This window comes from Heptranchias perlo, chromosome 43 (assembly GCF_035084215.1).
Source record: "Heptranchias perlo isolate sHepPer1 chromosome 43, sHepPer1.hap1, whole genome shotgun sequence".
Taxonomy (NCBI): Eukaryota; Metazoa; Chordata; class Chondrichthyes; order Hexanchiformes; family Hexanchidae; genus Heptranchias; species Heptranchias perlo.
Genome location: NC_090367.1, coordinates 2,675,829 through 2,695,212, shown reverse-complemented (window position 1 = coordinate 2,695,212; position 19,384 = coordinate 2,675,829). Strand labels below are relative to the sequence as shown.

Genomic DNA, 19,384 nt, shown 5'->3' with positions numbered 1-19,384 from the left:
CCAATGTCGAGACAGCATCCCTCCCATAATTGTACCAGTCAGTTTCAACAAACTGATCTGTAGCTGTGATCTTATACCCCAATACAGAACCTTTTCCAGCTGCACTTGAATACTCTGGAGCTACTCCCCCTCTGGTACTGTGGAACATACCGATTTACATTGTGGGACAGGCTCAAATGTACCAGAAATTGTGACTTTTGTCCAGTCAGGCAACATGTGAGAAATCAAATTGCTGGTTCACTCAGGCAGAAAAAAAATTGGCAGGTAGGACAGTTGATCAGTTTTCCATGGCTGGTACTAAACTTACTCAAGATGGCTTCTCTCTGCTCCACTAAAGGTGTTCCTTCATGTTAAAGTTACACAGCTCCCGAGAGGGCTCTCTAGCTCAGCAGATTGGCCAGTGATGTTTGTTTACCTACATTTTTAAGTCAAGTGTGCCAGAAGGTACCTCATGCCTTTGAACCGGTAAATTCACGCAAACCTGCAACCACCTATCTGACATTCAAAGATTGCGAGCAAGCGAGAGAGACAAACAAGCTAGCTGTCAAAAAGAAATTAAATACATCAAATGGCCATAGGAGTGCAACCAACCTTCACTGGAAACCTCACCATCTCCCTTCCAGGTAAAACTGAGGGCTATACGTAGGGGAAATCATCAGAATTGACGGATGTCCCATTATTCTGCAGGAACAATGAGGCCACATGAAAGGTTACCTTTTTCATCAAAACAGAAACCCTCCATTACGTTTCTGTTGTGCTTTAAATAGGAAAGACAATCACCACACTCTATTTCACACCTTGCACCGTACCAATGTGATTTTATTTCTTTCAACGGTATCGGTCATTTTATTGCCCAAAAGTCCATGAGTGAAAATACACAGTGATAACCTAAATACAGCAAGTAATCTTTGCAACCGACAGCGGAGAGAACTGTTCAAGGATTCCATCTGATGTATCTCATATAGAATCACTCTCAGGTGAAAAGAACTTTATACCGAGGACCAGATTCAACAACTGTGAACAATTGGACACGAACAGGGTTTGTACATACACAGCTATCAAAAGTCTTGAACACAACATTAAAGCAAGTGCACATTCGGAACTCTTGCACCTAGGCAGTTAGTACAAAACTGCAGTTGCGACTGGTCAGTCTCCGATTGATCATCCCTGTTGTCGGGTTGGTGTTGGTCCTGGTCCATATAGGCCAGCGATAGCAAAACAGGAAGGGTTTGGTGCCCCCAATGTTGGATCACTTCTGCCGGGAAGTAAGGTAAAACAGACAGAGACAATGCTTAAGGCTTTGCGGAGAGCTTGAAGGGGCACAGAACATCAAAACCATCACAAAATTCCAGGCAGTCCTTTAAGTATGAGACTGCCATAACTAACAGCACCTAGGGTTTGAAATTGGAGATCTTTTAAACTTAAGGAGAAACTGGCTAAACGCAAGTCAGTCACTTCAATAAAAGAGAGTGAAACTTCATAATGTGAAAAATATTGATATCCCAATTCATGGGTGGTCTTATACAGTCCAGTGACCAACTATTGGGTTTTCCAACCAGGAGTTGCTGGTTGGAATCTCCCAAAACTAATAGTTTCATCATAGGGCCAAGTAGAAGTGGAGCTCGAGCCTATCCAGCTGTTAAACGGCTATCAGCACTGCTGAAAAGTGAAGAGGAGTCCTTCGCAAAAAACTAGTCCAGCTTCAGGAATACACGTTCCTGGTTCCAGATGTGGAAATGAGATGGATGCACAGAAAACAGAGAGTAGAAATAAACGGGTCATTTTCGGGATAGCAGGTTGTGACTAGTGGGGTGCTGCGGGGATCATGCTTGGGCCTCAGCTATTTACAATCTATATTAAATGAGTTAGATGGAGGGACCGAGTGTAATGTATCCAAGTCTGCTGACGATACAAAACTAGGTGGGAAAGTAAGCTGTGAAGAGGATGCAAAGTGATAGACAGGTTAAGTGAGTGGGCAAGTAGGCAGCAGATGGAGTATAATGTGGGGAAGTGAGGTTATTCACTTTGGTAGGAAAAAAAGAGAAAAACAGAATATTTTTTAAACTGGTGAGAAACTATTAAATGTTGGTGCTGAGGGATTTAGGTGTCCTTGTGCAAGAAACACACAGTTAACATGCAGGTACAGTAAGCAATTAGGAAGGCAAATGGTATGTTGGCCTTTATTCTGAAGGAGTTGGAGTACAACAGCAAGGAAGTCTTGCTACAATTGTACAGGGCTTTGGTGGGACCACACCTGGAGTATTGTGTGCAATTTTGGTCTCCTTATCTAACGAAGGATATACTTACCTTCGAGGAGGTACGACAAAGCTTCATTAGATTGATTCCTGCGATGAGAGGGTTGTTCTATGAGGAGAGGTTGGGTAGAATGGGCCTATACCCTCTGGAGTTTAGAAGAATGAGAGGTGATCTCACTGAAACATATAAGATTCTAAAAGGGCTTGACGGGGTAGATAGAGAGAGGATGTTTCCCCTGGCTGGAGAATCTAGAACTAGGGGACAGTCTCAGGATAAGGGGTTGGACATTTAGGACTGAGATGACAAGGGATTTCTTCACTCAGAGGGTTGTGAATATTTGGAATTCTCTATCCCAGAGTGCGGTGGATGCTCAGTCATTGAGTATATTCAAGACTGAGAGCGATAGATTTTTGGACTCTAGGGGAATTAAGGATATGGGGATCGGGCAAGAAAGTGGATTTGAGGTAGATCAGCCATGATCTTATTGAATGGCTCGTGGGACCGTTTGGCCTACTCCTGCTCCCATTTCTTATTATAATCATCCTTTGACTAACATCTGGCGATTGTAAAATTCCCAGAACACAGGATAAAGTGAAATTCTATAGTGTTAAAAATTTTGATATCCCCATTCGTTCACATAACTGAATGGAACAACAATTACAATCCACTTTAGCACATGGCCAGCAGTGGACATCTCACAAATGAATGAAGTCTTGTATCTCCACGGTATAAAGCTTTTTCAATTCAATTTTTTTTTTAAAAAGATCATTCCAGTTCATCTGAAGGAAACAGATTTGTTTTTTTTAAATATATAAAGTATGCGGTCAGTGTTAGGTCTGCCTCACAACCTGAAGTGTAGAATGCAGAGTTTCCTGTTGCCTGTGATTCTTCGAATCAATGTCAAAAACATTAGCCATTTCACAAGAAGCTGTTTAGTGTAACTGAACTTGAAGTTATTGCCATCCCAAACTGTTGGTCAGAGTCAGGATTTGGTGATGTTCTGTCATTGTAAACAAGATTTCTTTCTAAAAGCATTCCACTGTATTTGAGATGTCTCTAAGTTGATTCTCAGACTTTCACTGAACAATCTATTTCTTACATTGTATTGAATCTTGACACCTGTTGGTTGTTGAGCTCATATAGGAATTGCTGGAGCGACAGTGAGGCTGTGTCAAATTCTGCAGACAGCTCCAATCTAGATATGAATGTCTGTTGCAATTCTGGTAATTGGTTGAAACAACAGGACAACACAGCACTGACCTGGAATCACTCAATACATGTCAGATATTACAGTGGACACTAAGCAATGAATATCCTCTCTCTACATGGTTACTGATGTAAATTGGAACATAAATCAAAATAAAGCAGTATTTTCATTCCCAAGTATGAAGCGTAACATAACATGGCTCGTGTGGAGCATAAACACTGGCATAGACCAGTTGGGCCAAATGGCCTGTTTCAATGCTGTAAATTCTTTGTAATTGGTAACAACAGCAGAATCTGATTTGTTTGTGCACTTTATGGCTGTAATATAATGTCTGCTGTCTGTTCTATACAAAACTAAAAGGGTCAACAGCAACATGTCCTTTAGTGTATTTTCGGCGTGGAGTAATGGAACTACACAAAGGCAATAATGAGAACAAAATGGCCCTGGAATACAATACTCCATCCATACGAAGAATATTATGAAAATAACAGCATTTGAGCCTGGAGACAATGGCCATGAAAACCAGGAATATAAAAGTGCCCTCCACATTTGCCAAAATCCCAAATAAAAACATTATCAATAAATAAAATCTTTAAACAAGATCCCAACACCCGTTATACAAACAAGATACACAATGCAGAAATTTGGAAAACCCAACATATGAACAAAGCTTTCACTTCTTCATCAAGTCTTATCTTCTTGTTGGGGAAATTGGATATTCAATATTCCTTTTTATGGATCTATATCACTGTGAAAAGTAATCCTTATCATTCACAAGATCAACAGAATGGAACTGGTGTCAACATTTGTAACGAATGTAAATTGATAAGGCTTGCTAACATCTCTATGTACCGGTAATCAAATGGCCAAAAATCTTCAAAGTTACGGTCAAAACTGTACAAAAAACAGTTGGGGGGAAAATACATGACAACAAACAACACTGTCCCCTTTTTAAAGAAGGGGAGACAATTTCTCAGTTTGTTATCCCCACCCCCCCTCTAAGTCTTCCCATCACCTTCGCCAGCAGAGGGGGAAGAGACCTGTAGCCAGGCCTTTGCTAATGCCACTCTGTCAGAAGAGGCAACGGGCATCGTGGGGATTAATCGCCCTTCCTACCTATGAGGAAGGCTAACCTCTTGACGCTTCACACAACAGCATGATGAGGATTGAAACAATCACTGTGTAGACCGTCGCCAACACAAAACTGTACATTAATCCCCTGTAGCAAAGGACACCGGCACTTCAACGCATCATGCTGCAGCCACAGATCCCTTTTTTAAACATTAAACAAATAAAGATTTGAATAAATTAAGATCATGTAAAGGAGCTTAAATATAAGCAACAATACAGCCATTAACCCAGGCAGAGTTAATGACTGTGCAACTTTAATTCTGATCCAGCAAACTTAGACAGAGAATCTCGTGGACTTCCCCGGGACAGTCCCTCTCATTCATCATTGGAGCAAAAAGCTGTAAGCGGATTCCCATTTTACGAGAAATACCATGAAACGTGCACCATTTTTGAAACGCCCTGTTGCTGCCGGACACGGTGCATTGCTCTGTACCTATTGCTTGCTACTACCACCTGGTGCCTTGAAGAAGCTAAGCAGAGATTGTCCTTCTCCCTGCTGCTGGGGACGAGCTGCAGAATGTAGAGTTGTTCGGCGCAGGATGTGTGGACAGGAAGGTCCAGAAGGAATATCCGCAAAACCTGGGAACAGGGAAAGTAACTTCAGAACTCCGCGATCAACGTACAGGCAAAGTAGGAATCTAAACTAGTTTTTAAAAAAAAACTGCAGTTGAAAAGGTATTTTGAAAACACCATTAGGAAAATACACAGGCATGTAGCGCACTTTCACAATTCAACTTAATATTCCGCTACAGGTGTCAATGCGCAGTATCAAGGAGCGATGGGATTATACGTGTCCATTCGTAACTCCACCAGACCATTACATTTCTGAACTTTGCAATGTCACACCCAAGTGGTTTCGCATGGGGAGAAGGGGTCACTGATGAAGACCCAGCACCACTGTTGTATGATTCAGAGGAGGGGGGAGGTGGGGAAGAGAAATAGGGAGAAAGTAACTTGAAGGGGGGGGGGGGAGGATGCTCCATTATATGGAGAGTGAAAGATCTGCTCTCACGCCCGAGATGAAACAAAAAGATTTAACATACTGTTTCTCTTACTTATTTAAACCCCATGATTTGTTTTTGTAATTATACAAAACATATACTGTAGATTACTGCTAATGAACCTTTAGGTCATTTAGTGTAGGGGTGTCAAACCTTTTGGAGCAGCCAAACTAGAAAGAGGGCAGGGTCTAATTAAGTTAATTTGGATCTGGCAAAATCGGGAGTAAAAACCGTGTCCAACGTAATCTCTTTTCTAATAAAGATTTTCACATTTATTGGAAAAATAATCTAAATCATTAAAAATTGCAAAGGGTGTGAGTGTTGGCAATAGTGTGTGCGTGGACACACACACACACACACACACACACACACACACACACACACACACAGAGGCTGGTGCTGCCCTCTTCTTGGCCTGCCACTCGTACAATCAATCATCGCCTGCTCTCTCTTTCTTCTGCTGATTTCCACGGTTTGAACTTCCCGGGACTGGAGAATCAGTGAAGGCCACTCCAGAGATTGGTCCGCTCTCTCACTGGTCTAAACCTGCCAAAGAGGCAGCGTCCCTGTCTAGTCCGCCAGCCCCTCCAAAGTTTAAAATGCTTTAAGCCACAGTGAAGAAACTTATGCACACGAGTACGCAAATTGAAAATAACCAGCCCGGGGCGTCAAGGCCAAATAACGGCAGCTCACGGGCTGGATTAAGCCATTGGGTTTGGTTTTGGACACCCACGGGATAGGTGATGAAAGCTCTCGTCACATTAGTTGAGGAAACCTTGACCTTCCACCATAGGAGGAGTTGGGAACATAGGAGGAGGCCACTTAGCCCCTCGAGCCTGTTCCGCCATTCAATTAGATCATGGCTGTCAACTTAAATTAACCCGCAGTTTCAACAGCTTGTCCGAATTATTCCGCAGAAATTGCTGTTCCGAGGCTAGCTGTAATATGGAAGAAACAACCAATGTCTTGCCAGATCTGAAACGTGATCCCATCATATAGCAAGTGACCCCATTGCTCTGCAACTTGTTTGCACCCCTAATGAGTGTTCTCCTACATTTATTGTATGTTCCTGCTATTGAGACTGATTTCCTTTTACAGAAATCTCACTTAAAGAGGCTCCAAAGGGGAGCTTGTGTGGATAGAAATATCACACTAGTGCAATCAGGAGTGCTCTTCAGAGAGGGGTTTGGGCATTTGTTGGGACAGTGTAAGGGGAGCTTTACTCTGTATCTAACCCTGTACCTGCCCTGGGAGTGTTTGATGGGACAGTGTAGAGGGAGCTTTACTCTGTATCTAACCCGTGCTGTACCTGCCCTGGGAATGTTTGATGGGACAGTGTAGAGGGAGCTTTACTCTGTATCTAACCCGTGCTGTACCTGCCCTGGGTGTGTTTAATGCGTACCATGGTTATTGGTCCTCAGAATGAAATAATTGCGTATTTATCTGAACAAATTGCTGCAGGAGAATAAAGAAACATGCCCAGTGACCCACCTTTCTGCACCACGTCAGGCAGTCCATACGGCTGGTATTCAGTTTCGTCAAACGCCACAGACAGGTGATGCCTGAACCGCTGACTCCTCTGTATTCTCATGGCGAGTTCCGCAGGATTTATTTTCATCGCGAGTTCTGCAGGATTTAACCTCATTGAGAGTTCCACGGGGTCTGTGTGCCTCTTCGACCTCTGGCCGTTCCCAATCTGGCCCTGTTCACCCGCCTCAGCAGACTCTTCAACGATCTGCTGTCCAGCGACGGGCTTCCCAGCCTCAGTCGAGGCCTGTGGCTCCCGATCTGCAGCCTCCCCTTCATCACTGTTCACAGACTCTGTCTTGTTCCTTTGATCATTAAGCGGCCTGACAGTTTTGGACAAGGTTTTGTTGGCCACCTCTAGCTCTTGGTGCTCGTTCAGTAAATCAGAATAGTTGAGAAGATTCCAATCAGCCTCTTTACTTTTTTCTTGCAGGGCTCGTTTCAAAGCCTCCAGGTCAGCGGCCAGCTTGCTTGCTGTGATCTGCACGGTAGCTTAAAGAAACATCAAAAATATAATGTTAAAAATTGCTTCTGTTAAATCAGATAATTTCTTGAGGCTAAATTCTTATGAGAACAAGCTTAAATTTCCTTGGTTTTAATTTTGCTGTTACTGATGTTTTAATTTTCACCACAGATGCAAAAAAACTAGTGAAAATAAAGCCCATGTGAGTATTTCCCAATTCATAATATTTCAAAATGAGTTATTGGCTCCCTCCTCCCTTCAGAAACTTCTTATTGGTTTCCCGTTCAATAACTTTTGCCCTATTGCAAAACAAGCCAATGCACAATGGGGCAGGCAGCAAGACAAGTCTGCATGGAAAAGAACTTGCATTTATATAGTGTCTTTCACATTCCAAACTACTTCACAGCAAGTGAATTACTTTTTGAAGTGCAGTGACTGTTGTTAAGTAGGTAAATGCTGCAGCCAAATTGCACACAGCAAGGTCTCACAAACAGCATCACTGTCTTTCAGTGGCGTTGGCTGAAGGCTAAAAGTTAAAAGTTGGGCAGCCACTGGGCGAGCTAGCTGCTCTTATCTGAATAGTGCAATGGAATCTTTTACGTCCGCCTGAACAACGGACAGGGTCTCGATTTAACATCTCATCTGAAAGGCGGCACCTCTGACAATGAAGCACTCTCTCAGTACTGTACTCAAGTGTCAGCCTAGATTATGTGCTCAAGTCCTGGAGGGAGGAAAAAAAAAGGCAAAAATGCTATCAACTGAACCAAAATGGGACATTTAACACTCAAAATGTGTTCAGCTATCAAGAGGTGCAATTGCTCCAAGAGGCACTCATCCGCTCGAATATAAACCAGTCATAAATGCAACAAGCCATTCCCACTTTAAATGCAATTAGAAAAATCGATGTTAGCTTAATTTACAGAAACTTCAAATAAGTAAATCTGAATGTGACTGCACAGCAGTTACCATGCCTAATCTGAATCAGATTAGTATGAAACAGGAGGATGTGGACTCTGCCACTATCTATCTTCTGGACGAAATGAACACCCTGCAAATGATCACTTTACGGAGGTTCTCCAACAAATGGAGCCAACTCTGGGAGATCCCAACGTTTGCATCAAGGAACTTTGGCCTCACTTAAGTGATTATTCTTGCTGTGCGAGACCAGTGAGTGTCTGCCTGGAAAAATAGCCTGTCAACATCACAGTCAAGCTCCACATCCACATTTTCCAGCCAGGGTTACTGGATAGCGATCAGCAACAAGTCCACTGGCTGATTTTTCCCCTCTGCTGCCTGGGAACACTGAGGCAATTGTAGTGCCCTAACTACTGCATTAGCCAAGATCAGCTAAAGGGCCTGGGACTGAACATTGGATCTGATTTCCTGTACAGATCAGTGCCACACAGCCTTTGCACATTAGCCTATTGAGGGAGCCTGTTTAGCAAAACACCAGTCATCTCTGAAATCCTGCATCGACCTCCTCACCCTACAACTGCTGCAACTCCATGTCTATGATTAGTGACACGTTCCAAAAGTAATTCATACAGTACCTTGCTGCTGGCTGCTTGTTGGCAGGCGGTCCTCACAAACGCCATTATCCCACTGACAGTCTCTGGGAATCCCCTCCTTGTCCGCAGGTCGACTCTCCCACTGCTTCAACTTGCCATGCAGTCCAATATTTCCCTCATTCAGCTCCACAGCTGTTTTCTGTAGATGGTCGACCTGCAATAAGCATTTGAGCAAGTGATATATGTGGACCTATTTCTGGAGCCTGTGTGACTAATCTTGTTTTGCTAATTTGGAGTATGAATTGCAATTCAACAGCAGCAATTTGAAGTTCCTCTGTGCACTAATTTTAATACGTTTATGTCAAATTCCTGTTTAAGGATTAAGCACTTTGATGAAATTGTGTACATCATAATTTTAATTTGAACATTTTTGTACAGACTTGAAGCACTACTTTCAGTAGCATAAACAAACAGGCAAAAAAAAATCTCTGGGTAGTGGAAATGTGACTTAACAGGAAGAGGACAGAGTGGCTCAACTGGTGAATGTATAACCTGTGTGGGACTGAGGTACAGAGACGGGCGGGGGGGGGGGGGTGTCGGGTTCAATTGTTGGCCTGCGCTGAATTAGCAGAGGAGCAGTTGGGGGCTCTACACTAACCTCTGTGCCTCTATACTAGGGAAAGGAAATCACCAGAGTTTCAGCTCCTAATGGGCACCCTGCTCGAAAATGACTGTGTGTTAACGTCAGGTGCACAGTCGTTTACCAGTCAAATATCTTTCCAATACCGTCTAGGCTCACACATAAAGAACTAACACGTGGGCTAGGTGCCAGAGAGCTATGGAACCACCTGAGAAAAAAATGTCAAGGGTCAGGGGGGGGTGGGGGTGGGGGGAGGAGGAAAAAAAAGAGCAAAAATTGGTGAAGGGGGGAGGAAACAAAATTAGCATTTTGATATGGGTCAAAAATGATAAAATCTCAATTTTGCATCCAGAATTTCCACATTAGGAATAAATCGTTCCTGACTTGAAGTGCTGAAGCATTCTGCCTGCCAAAATATAACTGTTTAAAAAAGAAACTTTTGCTTTGGAGAATAAAGAAACTTGCATTTATATATCGCCTTTCATGACCTCAGGACGTCCTAAAGCACTTTACAGCCAATTAAGTACCTTTGAAGTTGTTGTAACGTAGGAAACGCAACAGCCAATTTGTGCACAGCAAGGTCCCACAAACAGCAACGTGATAACGACCGGATAATCTGTTGAGGGATAAGTGTTGGCCAGGGCACCGGGGAGAACACCCTTGCTCGACTTCGAATAATGTCATGGGACCATTTACTTCCACCTGAGGGGGCAGACGGGGCCTCGATTTAACGTCTCATTTGAAAGATGGCACCTCCGACAGCCTAGCACTCCCTCAGCATTGCACTAAAAAGTCTGAATGTAGCTGTGCTTTATGATTCCACAATCCCCTCCAATATAACATTAAGAACTCAAAATTCATACGGTTAGAACTCACTGTCCTTCATTGCCTGCTCTGTACTCCTGGTACCAGCCCTAACCCTAAAGTTCCTCGGATCCCATAACGCACCCTGCTCTGGAGTCGGACTCCAGGGCAGTGCTAGACACAGCCACGGGGAAATGGGGGGGGGGGGGAAAACAGTGGCTGATCAGAGCTCTCAGCTGAAGCAAACAGATCCCAAGACAGGTAGAATAATAAATATATTAGAATATTGTGATGTAGGAAACATTATGCGAGGCACCGAGACGGCTTTTCTTAAATCCTGGGTGTATCCGTGCATGGAACCATACTCCTGCAAGATTTGGCACCCTCAGGAAGAGAGGAGAAATCTGGAAAATAAGGGTGAAAAAAAATATTGTACAACACCTGATTCTGTAGTGCAGACTTCTCAGAATGGGAATGTTCCAACTCCTCCTGAAGCTGCTTTTGGGAGTGCTTTGCACTTTCGACTGCGTTTTGCAATGACTTGCATTCAGCTTCCAGCGCCTCCATTTTGTTTTGCACCTCCAGCACAGACCTCTGCAAGGCACGCCTTTCCACCTGGCCACTTGCTTTTTCAGCTTCCCAGATAGCAATGTCTTCTAAAACCTTCTGCTTCCACTCTTGCAGTACCTCCAACTCTTGCTTAAGACTGTTTTGCTCTTCAGTGCTCCCTCCAAGCAGAGCCTCACTGGATTGGATTGTGCACATCAAGTCATCTTTTTCAGACTGTACGTCACTGGCTATCTGCTGCGCTCTCTGAACTTCCAAACAAAGCTGTTCCTTCTCTTGTTCCAGAATTGCGCATTTTTCATTTAAGCAGTTCAATTCTGCGTTCAAAGTGCTAACCACTTTCTGGTTTAATTCTTTTGTCTCTGCGTGTTCCTCTTTTGAAACCTTTAAGGCGTCATTCAATCTGCCATTCACCCTTTCCATTTCTTCAATCAGCTCTTCTTTCGTTCTCAATTCTTCAACTGACTCTTTTTCTTCTAAAGCAAGAGTATCAAACTTAGAGCCAGCAATTTCTACCGTTATCTCCTTTTTTAGTGTTTCAGCTTCAGCTTGGGGCCTCTTGGCTTGAAGGACCATCAACTCCTTCTCCAATTCACCGATCTTCATCTGCAAACCATCAGAATATCTGCTGCTCTTCCAATGTTGCATTGCAACACCGCTGTTGCTCTCCTCATAATCCAGTTCCTTGTGTTGCCTTAGGATTTCAATGTCCTGTTTCAGCTGAATTATGTTCTGCCATGCAGAATTAATTGCGGAAGTCACCTCTAGTTTGCCTGAGGGATCCCCTGTAGATGGGACAGAACTTGCCCTCTGCTCTTTTGGTACAGCTAACATATTATTAAACGTATTTTCACAACAGCTGGCTTCGACTTTTCTTATTTGCTGCGCCTGTATTTCAGGATCCTGTTTAAGTTCTGTTACCTTGTGCACAGCAGAACTGATCAGTGAGCTCATCTTTGGTTCTTTGAATTGATCCTCTTTGGACAGGATCAAGTTGACCCCCAGCTCTTTGGGCAGGAGCAATGAATTATTAAACACATTTTCATTGTGGTCTGTCTCTGGTTTTTGTGCTGTTCCATCAGCAGACACCCCTCCTCCCTGTATCGGGGAAACTTGCTCACTCAACCCCAACTTTTCCATTGACAGCACACCTTCACTTTCGTGCTCGTCTTGATCAGCCTGAGGGAACCATCCACAACTGGTTTGCTCCAGCAGGTTACCTCTGGAGGGGCTTGCACTGTCTACACACTTTTGTTTAGACTTCTCCAAAACAACCTTCAAGTTAGTTTTCAGCTCATTATTCTCCTTATGAAGGCACGACAGAACCTTTAAAGTAGTTTGCAGACGTCCATTTAAAACCTGAATGGTGCGGTCCTTCTCTTCCATGCTCGAGAGAAGGCCCTCAATGTTCTTACTTTGGGCTTCCAGGGCCACTGTTAACTGCTGTGTCTCCCTGTGAATTTTGGACTGTAGATTATCAAACTTGTCTTGGGCCTGTCTTCTTGCTTTTCCTTCCTGCTCCTTCTCTCTGGTCAGCTCTTCGCACTTTTTCTGAAGTTCCCCCAGATGTTTCTGATGCTCCAGCAACTGCTCATTAAACTCAAATTGCTCAACAACTTTGTGCTTCAGGTATTCTAGGAAAAGCTCTCGACTGTCTTTCTCATTGCCACTCCCGTCACTTCCCTTCACGATTTCCATAAAACGAGTTTTCTCCTCGTTGAGTTTGTGTTCCAAAGTTTCTCTCAGGTCACAACACACACGATTTGGGTGATTTAAAGAGATCTCATTAAGCTCAAGGTTTTGTACATCTTTGTGCTTAAAATATTCCAATAGGAGGTCTCTGCTCTCATCGTTATCATCATCATCAACTGGCCCATCATTTGCCTTTATGATCTCCTCAATACAATTCTTTTCACTGTTAAGGTCCACAATCTGTTGTTCAAGCTGCTGTATCTTCTTAGAAGCAGCATTTTGCAGAATCTGAATTTCATCTTCATTTGATCTCATATGGCCATCTTTGGATCTTGTTAGTGGTGATATTTTTTTGCACTCAGTCTCCAGCGTCTTATTGGTCTCTTGCAGCTTTGCCACCTTGAGTCTCTCATGCTCCAGGTCTTTTTCCAGTACACTGATCTGCCCTGTCTGAAGTGTGACCAGCGTGCTTGAACGCTCAGCCTCTGTGGCGCATCTTTGCATAGCCTGCTTTAGCTTCCACCTCAGCTCCGCAAGGGTCTGCTGGTCTTTCTGGCTTTCCACCACTTTACTGTCAAGCGTCTGTTTCACGTTATCCAGCTCACACTGCAACATCTGATTTTTCCTTGTAACTTCCTCCAATACCACCTCATGTTCTCTTCGACGTGCAGACACTGTAATCGGTTTGTCAAGCCAGTCGATCACCACTTCGCCCTTCTCTACTGAGTCACTGGACGTTACTGTAACTTCCGCTCCATCTGCTTCAAATTCTTTCTTCGTTTCTTTGTTGGACTCCTGGAGTTCTGTCCCCATTTTCCCTTCGGGATTTGGGAACGCATCCCTTGGTTTTTCCGAGGTTTGGGATTCTATTGATGTTCCACTTTGCTCAGTTTCCAATTTTACTTTAGTGTTTAAACTTTGATGTTCCTTCATGTTGGCCCCAACACCTTGTTCCAAGTTAACAGACTTCTCCATCAGTTCCAATTCTCCCAGTTGACTTCCTTCCATCAAGTCCAATGTTTTCTCTTCAGCTTTTAGCTGCAATCCCACTACTGTCTCTACATTTTCAAACTGCTCATCCTTTGATTGATGACTCTCTTGCTCTTCATTTAGTTCACATTTGTTGACCTTGTTTCTATCATTCTTATTCAACTCACACAGTATCATCGCAAGGTCCATGCTCCCAGAGTTCAGTCGGACATCATGATCCAGTTTCTGCTGAAGATCTTTAAGTTTTGACGTAAGAGCCAGGTTTTCAGCTAAAATTTTAAAAAAAAACACACAAACTTTGCTGGAGTTGTCTATGGTAACATAACTAGCTCTATTTCCCACTGCCAGAATAGCAAAAATGTTCTTTTATCACCTGCCCTTACCGCCATGACACTGTATAGTGGGATTCCGTTACAGTGGTTGATTTGGCCAAAAGCCCAAATGATTCACTCCCTTCACCACCTGCGCACTGTGGCTGCAGTGTGTACCATCCACAGGATGCACTGCAGCAACTCGCCAACGCTTCTTCGACAGCACCTCCCAAACCCGCGACCTCTACCATCTAGGACAAGAGCAGCAGGCACATGGGAACACCACCACCTGCACGTTCCCCTCCAAGTCACACACCATCCCGACTTGGAAATATATCGCCGTTCCTTCATTGTCGCTGGGTCAAAATCCTGGAACTCCCTTCCTAACAGCACTGTGGGAGAACCGTCACCACACGGACTGCAGCGGTTCAAGAAGGCGGCTCACCACCACCTTCTCGAGGGCAATTAGGGATGGGCAATAAATGCTGGCCTCGCCAGCGACGCCCACATCCAGTGAACGAATAAAAAAAAAGCCCAAATGATCACTATAACCGAGCAGTGTCTCAGTATATGGTAATCTCCTGTGTGCACTGTTGACCCCATGATTCAGACTATTGCAATTAAAAGGCTGTTATACCCAGTCACAAAATCCACCCTGTCCTGCCCAACACAACTGGATGAAACATCCAAACCGTGGACCCGGGAGACCTTGAGGGTGAGTATCAGTGAGAGACTGAGGTAAGCTCCTACTGAGAAGTCACGACACTCTGGTGCTACATGTATCAAGCTAACTATCTGTTATATTAACAGACATGAGGGAAGAGCACTTTATCCGCCTCGAGTTGAGGGGCTAGGGTTGAACACTAAGCCACCGTTACTCTTATTCAACAACTCTACTGAGGAACATACATCGAGAACTATTGCAACGGAGTTGTCCTTCAACTAAAAGTCTCACTTTTTATTTCTTCTCTTGATTTCTGACTCAGAGTTAGCTGCTGCTCCAGCCTTTTCAGCTGTGCTTCTAAGTGCACGATTCTCTGAGTGCTTTGGTCTTGCCAGGTACTGACGCGGTCCTTCTCCTTCAGCGCATCCTGAAAGGAAAAAAAAGTTATAAATGGCAATAGAACAAGATTACTATGGCAAACTGCTGTTCATGCACCTTCAATAATCTACATCAAATCACCAACATCCTAGATACTATAGCAACACCGGAACAAAAGACTCCAGCAGGTTGCCAGCTTGTCAGACCATGTCCTGTCTCTGTTTTTTCCTCCCTCTCATTTGGTCCCCTGTGCCACTGTTGGACAACGAAGGCAGGCTGGAAACCTGCTCCCAATTCTCCATCAGCAGTGCTCTATAATCCGATGACTTCCTCCTGCTGCTCAGTGTCTCTATCAAGGGCTTGCTATATAAATTCATGTCCTACTATTCTCTAATTCTAGTGCACCACGATATCAAATTTTTTTTTTAAAAAAAGCATCAATTTTCTGCCTCCAGTAGAGACCCACCCACCCGATATCAGTGATGGAGACACACCTCATGTATCCCAGAGTGGCTCCATTGAATGCAAGGGGACCAATGCATAGAAAATCAACCCTGGGCTCCGTATGCTACATATACACCCAGAAGCAAGTTTTCCCGGAGTCCAGATTGACTCCCAGGCATTAACGTGTCTGCAGCAGCCTCACAGCAGGAAGACCCATAAATGGCAGAGTGGGAATTAACATTAAAAGGGCCGATTTATTTAAATATAGTAACACCCACATTAAACATCACCTGGAGATTTTTCTGCAGATTGTCCCCGTTCCTCTGGTGAGTTGCAAGTTCCTTTTCTGCCCAGTGAAATTTTGCTTTGACTTCCTCCAACTCCCTGTCCACCAGCTGTTTCTGTGCTGCCACCTGTCAGAAAAAAAGCTTACGTAAGCTCAAAGTGCCATCCCGGCAAATGCAGATCTACGCGGCCGAGAAAAGTTTTGCTGAGTTCGGGATAATGCACAAACTGCAGATTTTGAAAATCTTGGGTAATTTCACCCAGCCCATATATCAACAAAAACCTGAATATAGCCAGTAAACATTTAACTAAAACAGACATTTTATACTAAAAAAGGTTTTGCTCCCTCTGTATCGGACTGATTGTGTTTTTCTATCTGAAGGTTTTATATTAAAAACTCCCTCCCTTTTCTGAAGGTGCTGATTTGTGCTGGGATGAAGGTTCACTGATGGCAGATGGCTCTCCAGTACCTCATACAACTGGCTATTCCTGAGCGTCAGCAGGTTGCTTGGTCACAAAGGAGCTTTCACAGCTGAGCCCCATCCTGACTCCACTCGATATCCACACACATGCTTTCCAGCAGGGGGTGAGGCCAACTATAGCGGCCCTACTGCCGACCGGCTGAGATCATCGAACGCAGCACACACCGGGACGGAAGCTGATCCACACGACTCAGTTCCACATCAAGCAGTGCACTTTATCAATAGAGCCATCGAAGGATTCACCACAGTGGATAATTACATAGAATGTACAGCACAAAAACAGGCCATTTGGTCCAAGCCGGAGTTTATGCTCTACCCGAGCATCCTCCCACCCCCCTATCATCATATCCTTCTATTGCTTTCTCATTCATGTACTTACGTAGCTTTCCCCTTGAATGCATTGATGCTAATCACTCCTTGTGGTAGCGGGTGCCACGTTCTCACCACTCTCCTGGTAAAGATGTTTTCTGATGAATACAACAGAATTTCCTCCCTCCCCGCCATCCTCCCAAACTCAGGAAAAAGACACCAAAAAACCACAAGCAACTTTTAACGAAAGCTCCTTCTGTTGAGCTGATAGTGAGGTTCCCCTTTAGAGGACAGATCCCATCCTAAAAGTGTCCCCTGATAGTGAAACTCCTTCTTTAAAGCCACTTGAGAGTAAATAAATGAAACGTGTGCCTGTGTATAATTTCTTACTTTATCTATTCTAGACTGTAAGGCAAGGTGCTCGGTCTTGAGCTGCTGGATCTCCTGGTTTAGTTGGTTTTTCTCTTGCTTGCACTGTTGTTCCAGGCTATGGTATGCATGTTGCTGATCTGACAGCTCCTACAATCAGAGAGAGGAAAACCACAAAACACCTTTACATACTCTTGTCATCGTCCAACGTTTCTGCAACTTAACGTCAAGTGATAGAAGCAGCTAGGTGGCACAAAGTATTGGTGCAATGTGCCATGAGGACCAAACTCCAGACCTCTGGGCACTCATCACCCGAGAAGGCAAGCTGCCAATCTCAGTAAGACATGTACTTACGCTTCTAAAAGCGCTCAGGGGTACAGTTCCCCCCCACAGTCCTAGTGGGTGAATTTACCACATGGTGTGATAGTCAAGCCACACAGACAAGTAGCTCCCAAGTTCCATTCCACTCTCTGGCGAGAAACCCAATCTCAGCCCATACATCGGCTGAGGAAATGCTCTCAGCACCTCTTGATTTGGAAGAGAGGGGGAAAATCAACCAGGGCAACTGCTCCCAACCACCATCTAGTGCTGGGGGGGAAAAAAGTGCAAAATCTGCGAATGTTTGGTTAACAACAGCATCTGGTCAGCCAAGTTGACATACGTGGAAACACATCACCGTGTTGAAGAGTCACCAAACCAAACCACTGAGAAATCCAAACAAGTTTTTAAAAAATTAATTCTCGGGATGAGGGAGTCGCTGGCAGGGCCGGCATTTATTGCCCATCCTTAGTTGCCCTTGAGTGGTTTGCTAGGCCACTTCAGAGGGCGGTTAAGAGTCAACTACGTTGATGTGGGACTGGAGTCACATATAGGCCAGACCGGGTAAGGGCAGCAGGTTTCCTTCCCTAAAAAGGACATTAGTGAGGACATTGTTTTTTTTTGAAAAAAATGAAAATCCAACAGCTTCAGTCACTTTTATTGATACCGACTTTTAATTGGAATTCAATTTCTCAGATGACCCATGGTGGAATTTTAACTCCTGTTCTCTGGATTATCAGCCCAAGCCTCTGGATTACTGGTCCAGTAACATAACCATTACACTACCGTACCCCTATTGTTTCTGGTTGCTTGATATGGAGTGCATACACCTTACCCATAGGGACACACTTCACTTAACTAAGCCCAGAGAGCTTAGGTGCAGGTTGGCACAGCCAAGGCTTAGGGACTTGAAGATGCACAAGGGGAATGGCCAGAGTTCAATCATCTAAAATCATCCAGCTTCCCAGTACAGAGCACTGGTAAACTTCCCATTGTTTGTTCAGATAGGATCACCCTACAAGGCTTGCAGGGCTAACTGGAGCAAGTGGGAAGAATCTCAGTCCTCAGTGTCGGGTCTACCCCTCCAGGTTCCTTAATAGTCAAGTTGGCTGGTCAGGCATCAACAATACTACAGGCTTACCCGGCTTGGTATCAGATTACTGAGTTGGTGCCAACCTTCCATCACCAGGTGTGTCATCTTGGAGCCAAGTCAACCCCACTTATTTCTCTCCTCCCATCCCAAGGAGGTTAGTCACCAGTTATACCTTTTACCCCATATGGTCCTGAACACATAGCAGAATTAGTGAAGAGTGGGCATTATCCAGACACTGGCTCTCAATTTAAACTGGATTATGGATGTATGATCCAAGAGTTTGTAAAGTGGAGGAAACTGCAATACACTGAGGGGGTGGGAGAGGGAGGGGGTGAAGCAATTAGCGATAGAAGGATTAGAGGACGCATTTGTGTGGATAACCCTCTACTCTACGCCACTCTGCTTATTCTAACCTGGTGATGTTCTTTCTCCTTGTCCTTAAATTTCTGCTCCATCAGGTGTCGTACACTTTCTGCATTCTGCCTCTGACAGTTCAGCTCCTCAGAAACCTGCCTCAGCTTCTGCTCCAGGAGTGCACACTAACAAGATAAAGAAAAAAGAATTCATCATCGTGATTACTTGATACCATCGCCATAGCAAAACATGCAAGAAGTTTTTAAAAAAAAAATCTTGGTGTTCATCAACGCGAGAGATGTTCATAAGAACACCCTTCCATTTCACACACAGTAACAATAAAGCTCCCTCTACACTACCAAACACTCCCAGAGCAGGTACAGCGCGGGTTAGATACAAAGTAAAGCTCCCTCTTCACTGTCCCATCAAACACTCCCAGGGCAGGTACAGCACGGGTTAAATACAGAGTAAAGCTCCCCTCTACACTGTCCCATCAAACACTCCCAGGGCAGGTACAGCACGGGTTAGATACAGAGTAAAAACTCCCCCTACTTTGCCCAAACAATGTGCCTCAATCCCCAACCTCAGAAG

The 19,384-nt window shown here is 44.2% G+C and overlaps 1 protein-coding gene across 2 annotated transcripts in view; it reads right to left on the bottom strand.

Moving 5' to 3' along the window:
- Positions 1-789: 789 nt before the first annotated feature.
- LOC137306408 (centromere protein F-like) overlaps positions 790-19,384 on the bottom strand; it is a 33,538-nt gene continuing 14,943 nt past the window's right edge. For both annotated transcript variants that reach the window (XM_067975583.1, XM_067975582.1), the window contains exons 8-15: positions 18,853-18,978; positions 17,050-17,178; positions 15,874-15,996; positions 15,053-15,188; positions 10,979-14,055; positions 9,136-9,307; positions 7,087-7,614; positions 790-5,173 (exon numbers count right to left, since the gene is read on the bottom strand). In XM_067975583.1, the coding sequence (XP_067831684.1) occupies positions 5,028-5,173; positions 7,087-7,614; positions 9,136-9,307; positions 10,979-14,055; positions 15,053-15,188; positions 15,874-15,996; positions 17,050-17,178; positions 18,853-18,978 (4,437 nt within the window). In that variant the 3' untranslated portion in view covers positions 790-5,027. The remainder of the gene's footprint in view (positions 5,174-7,086; positions 7,615-9,135; positions 9,308-10,978; positions 14,056-15,052; positions 15,189-15,873; positions 15,997-17,049; positions 17,179-18,852; positions 18,979-19,384) is intronic.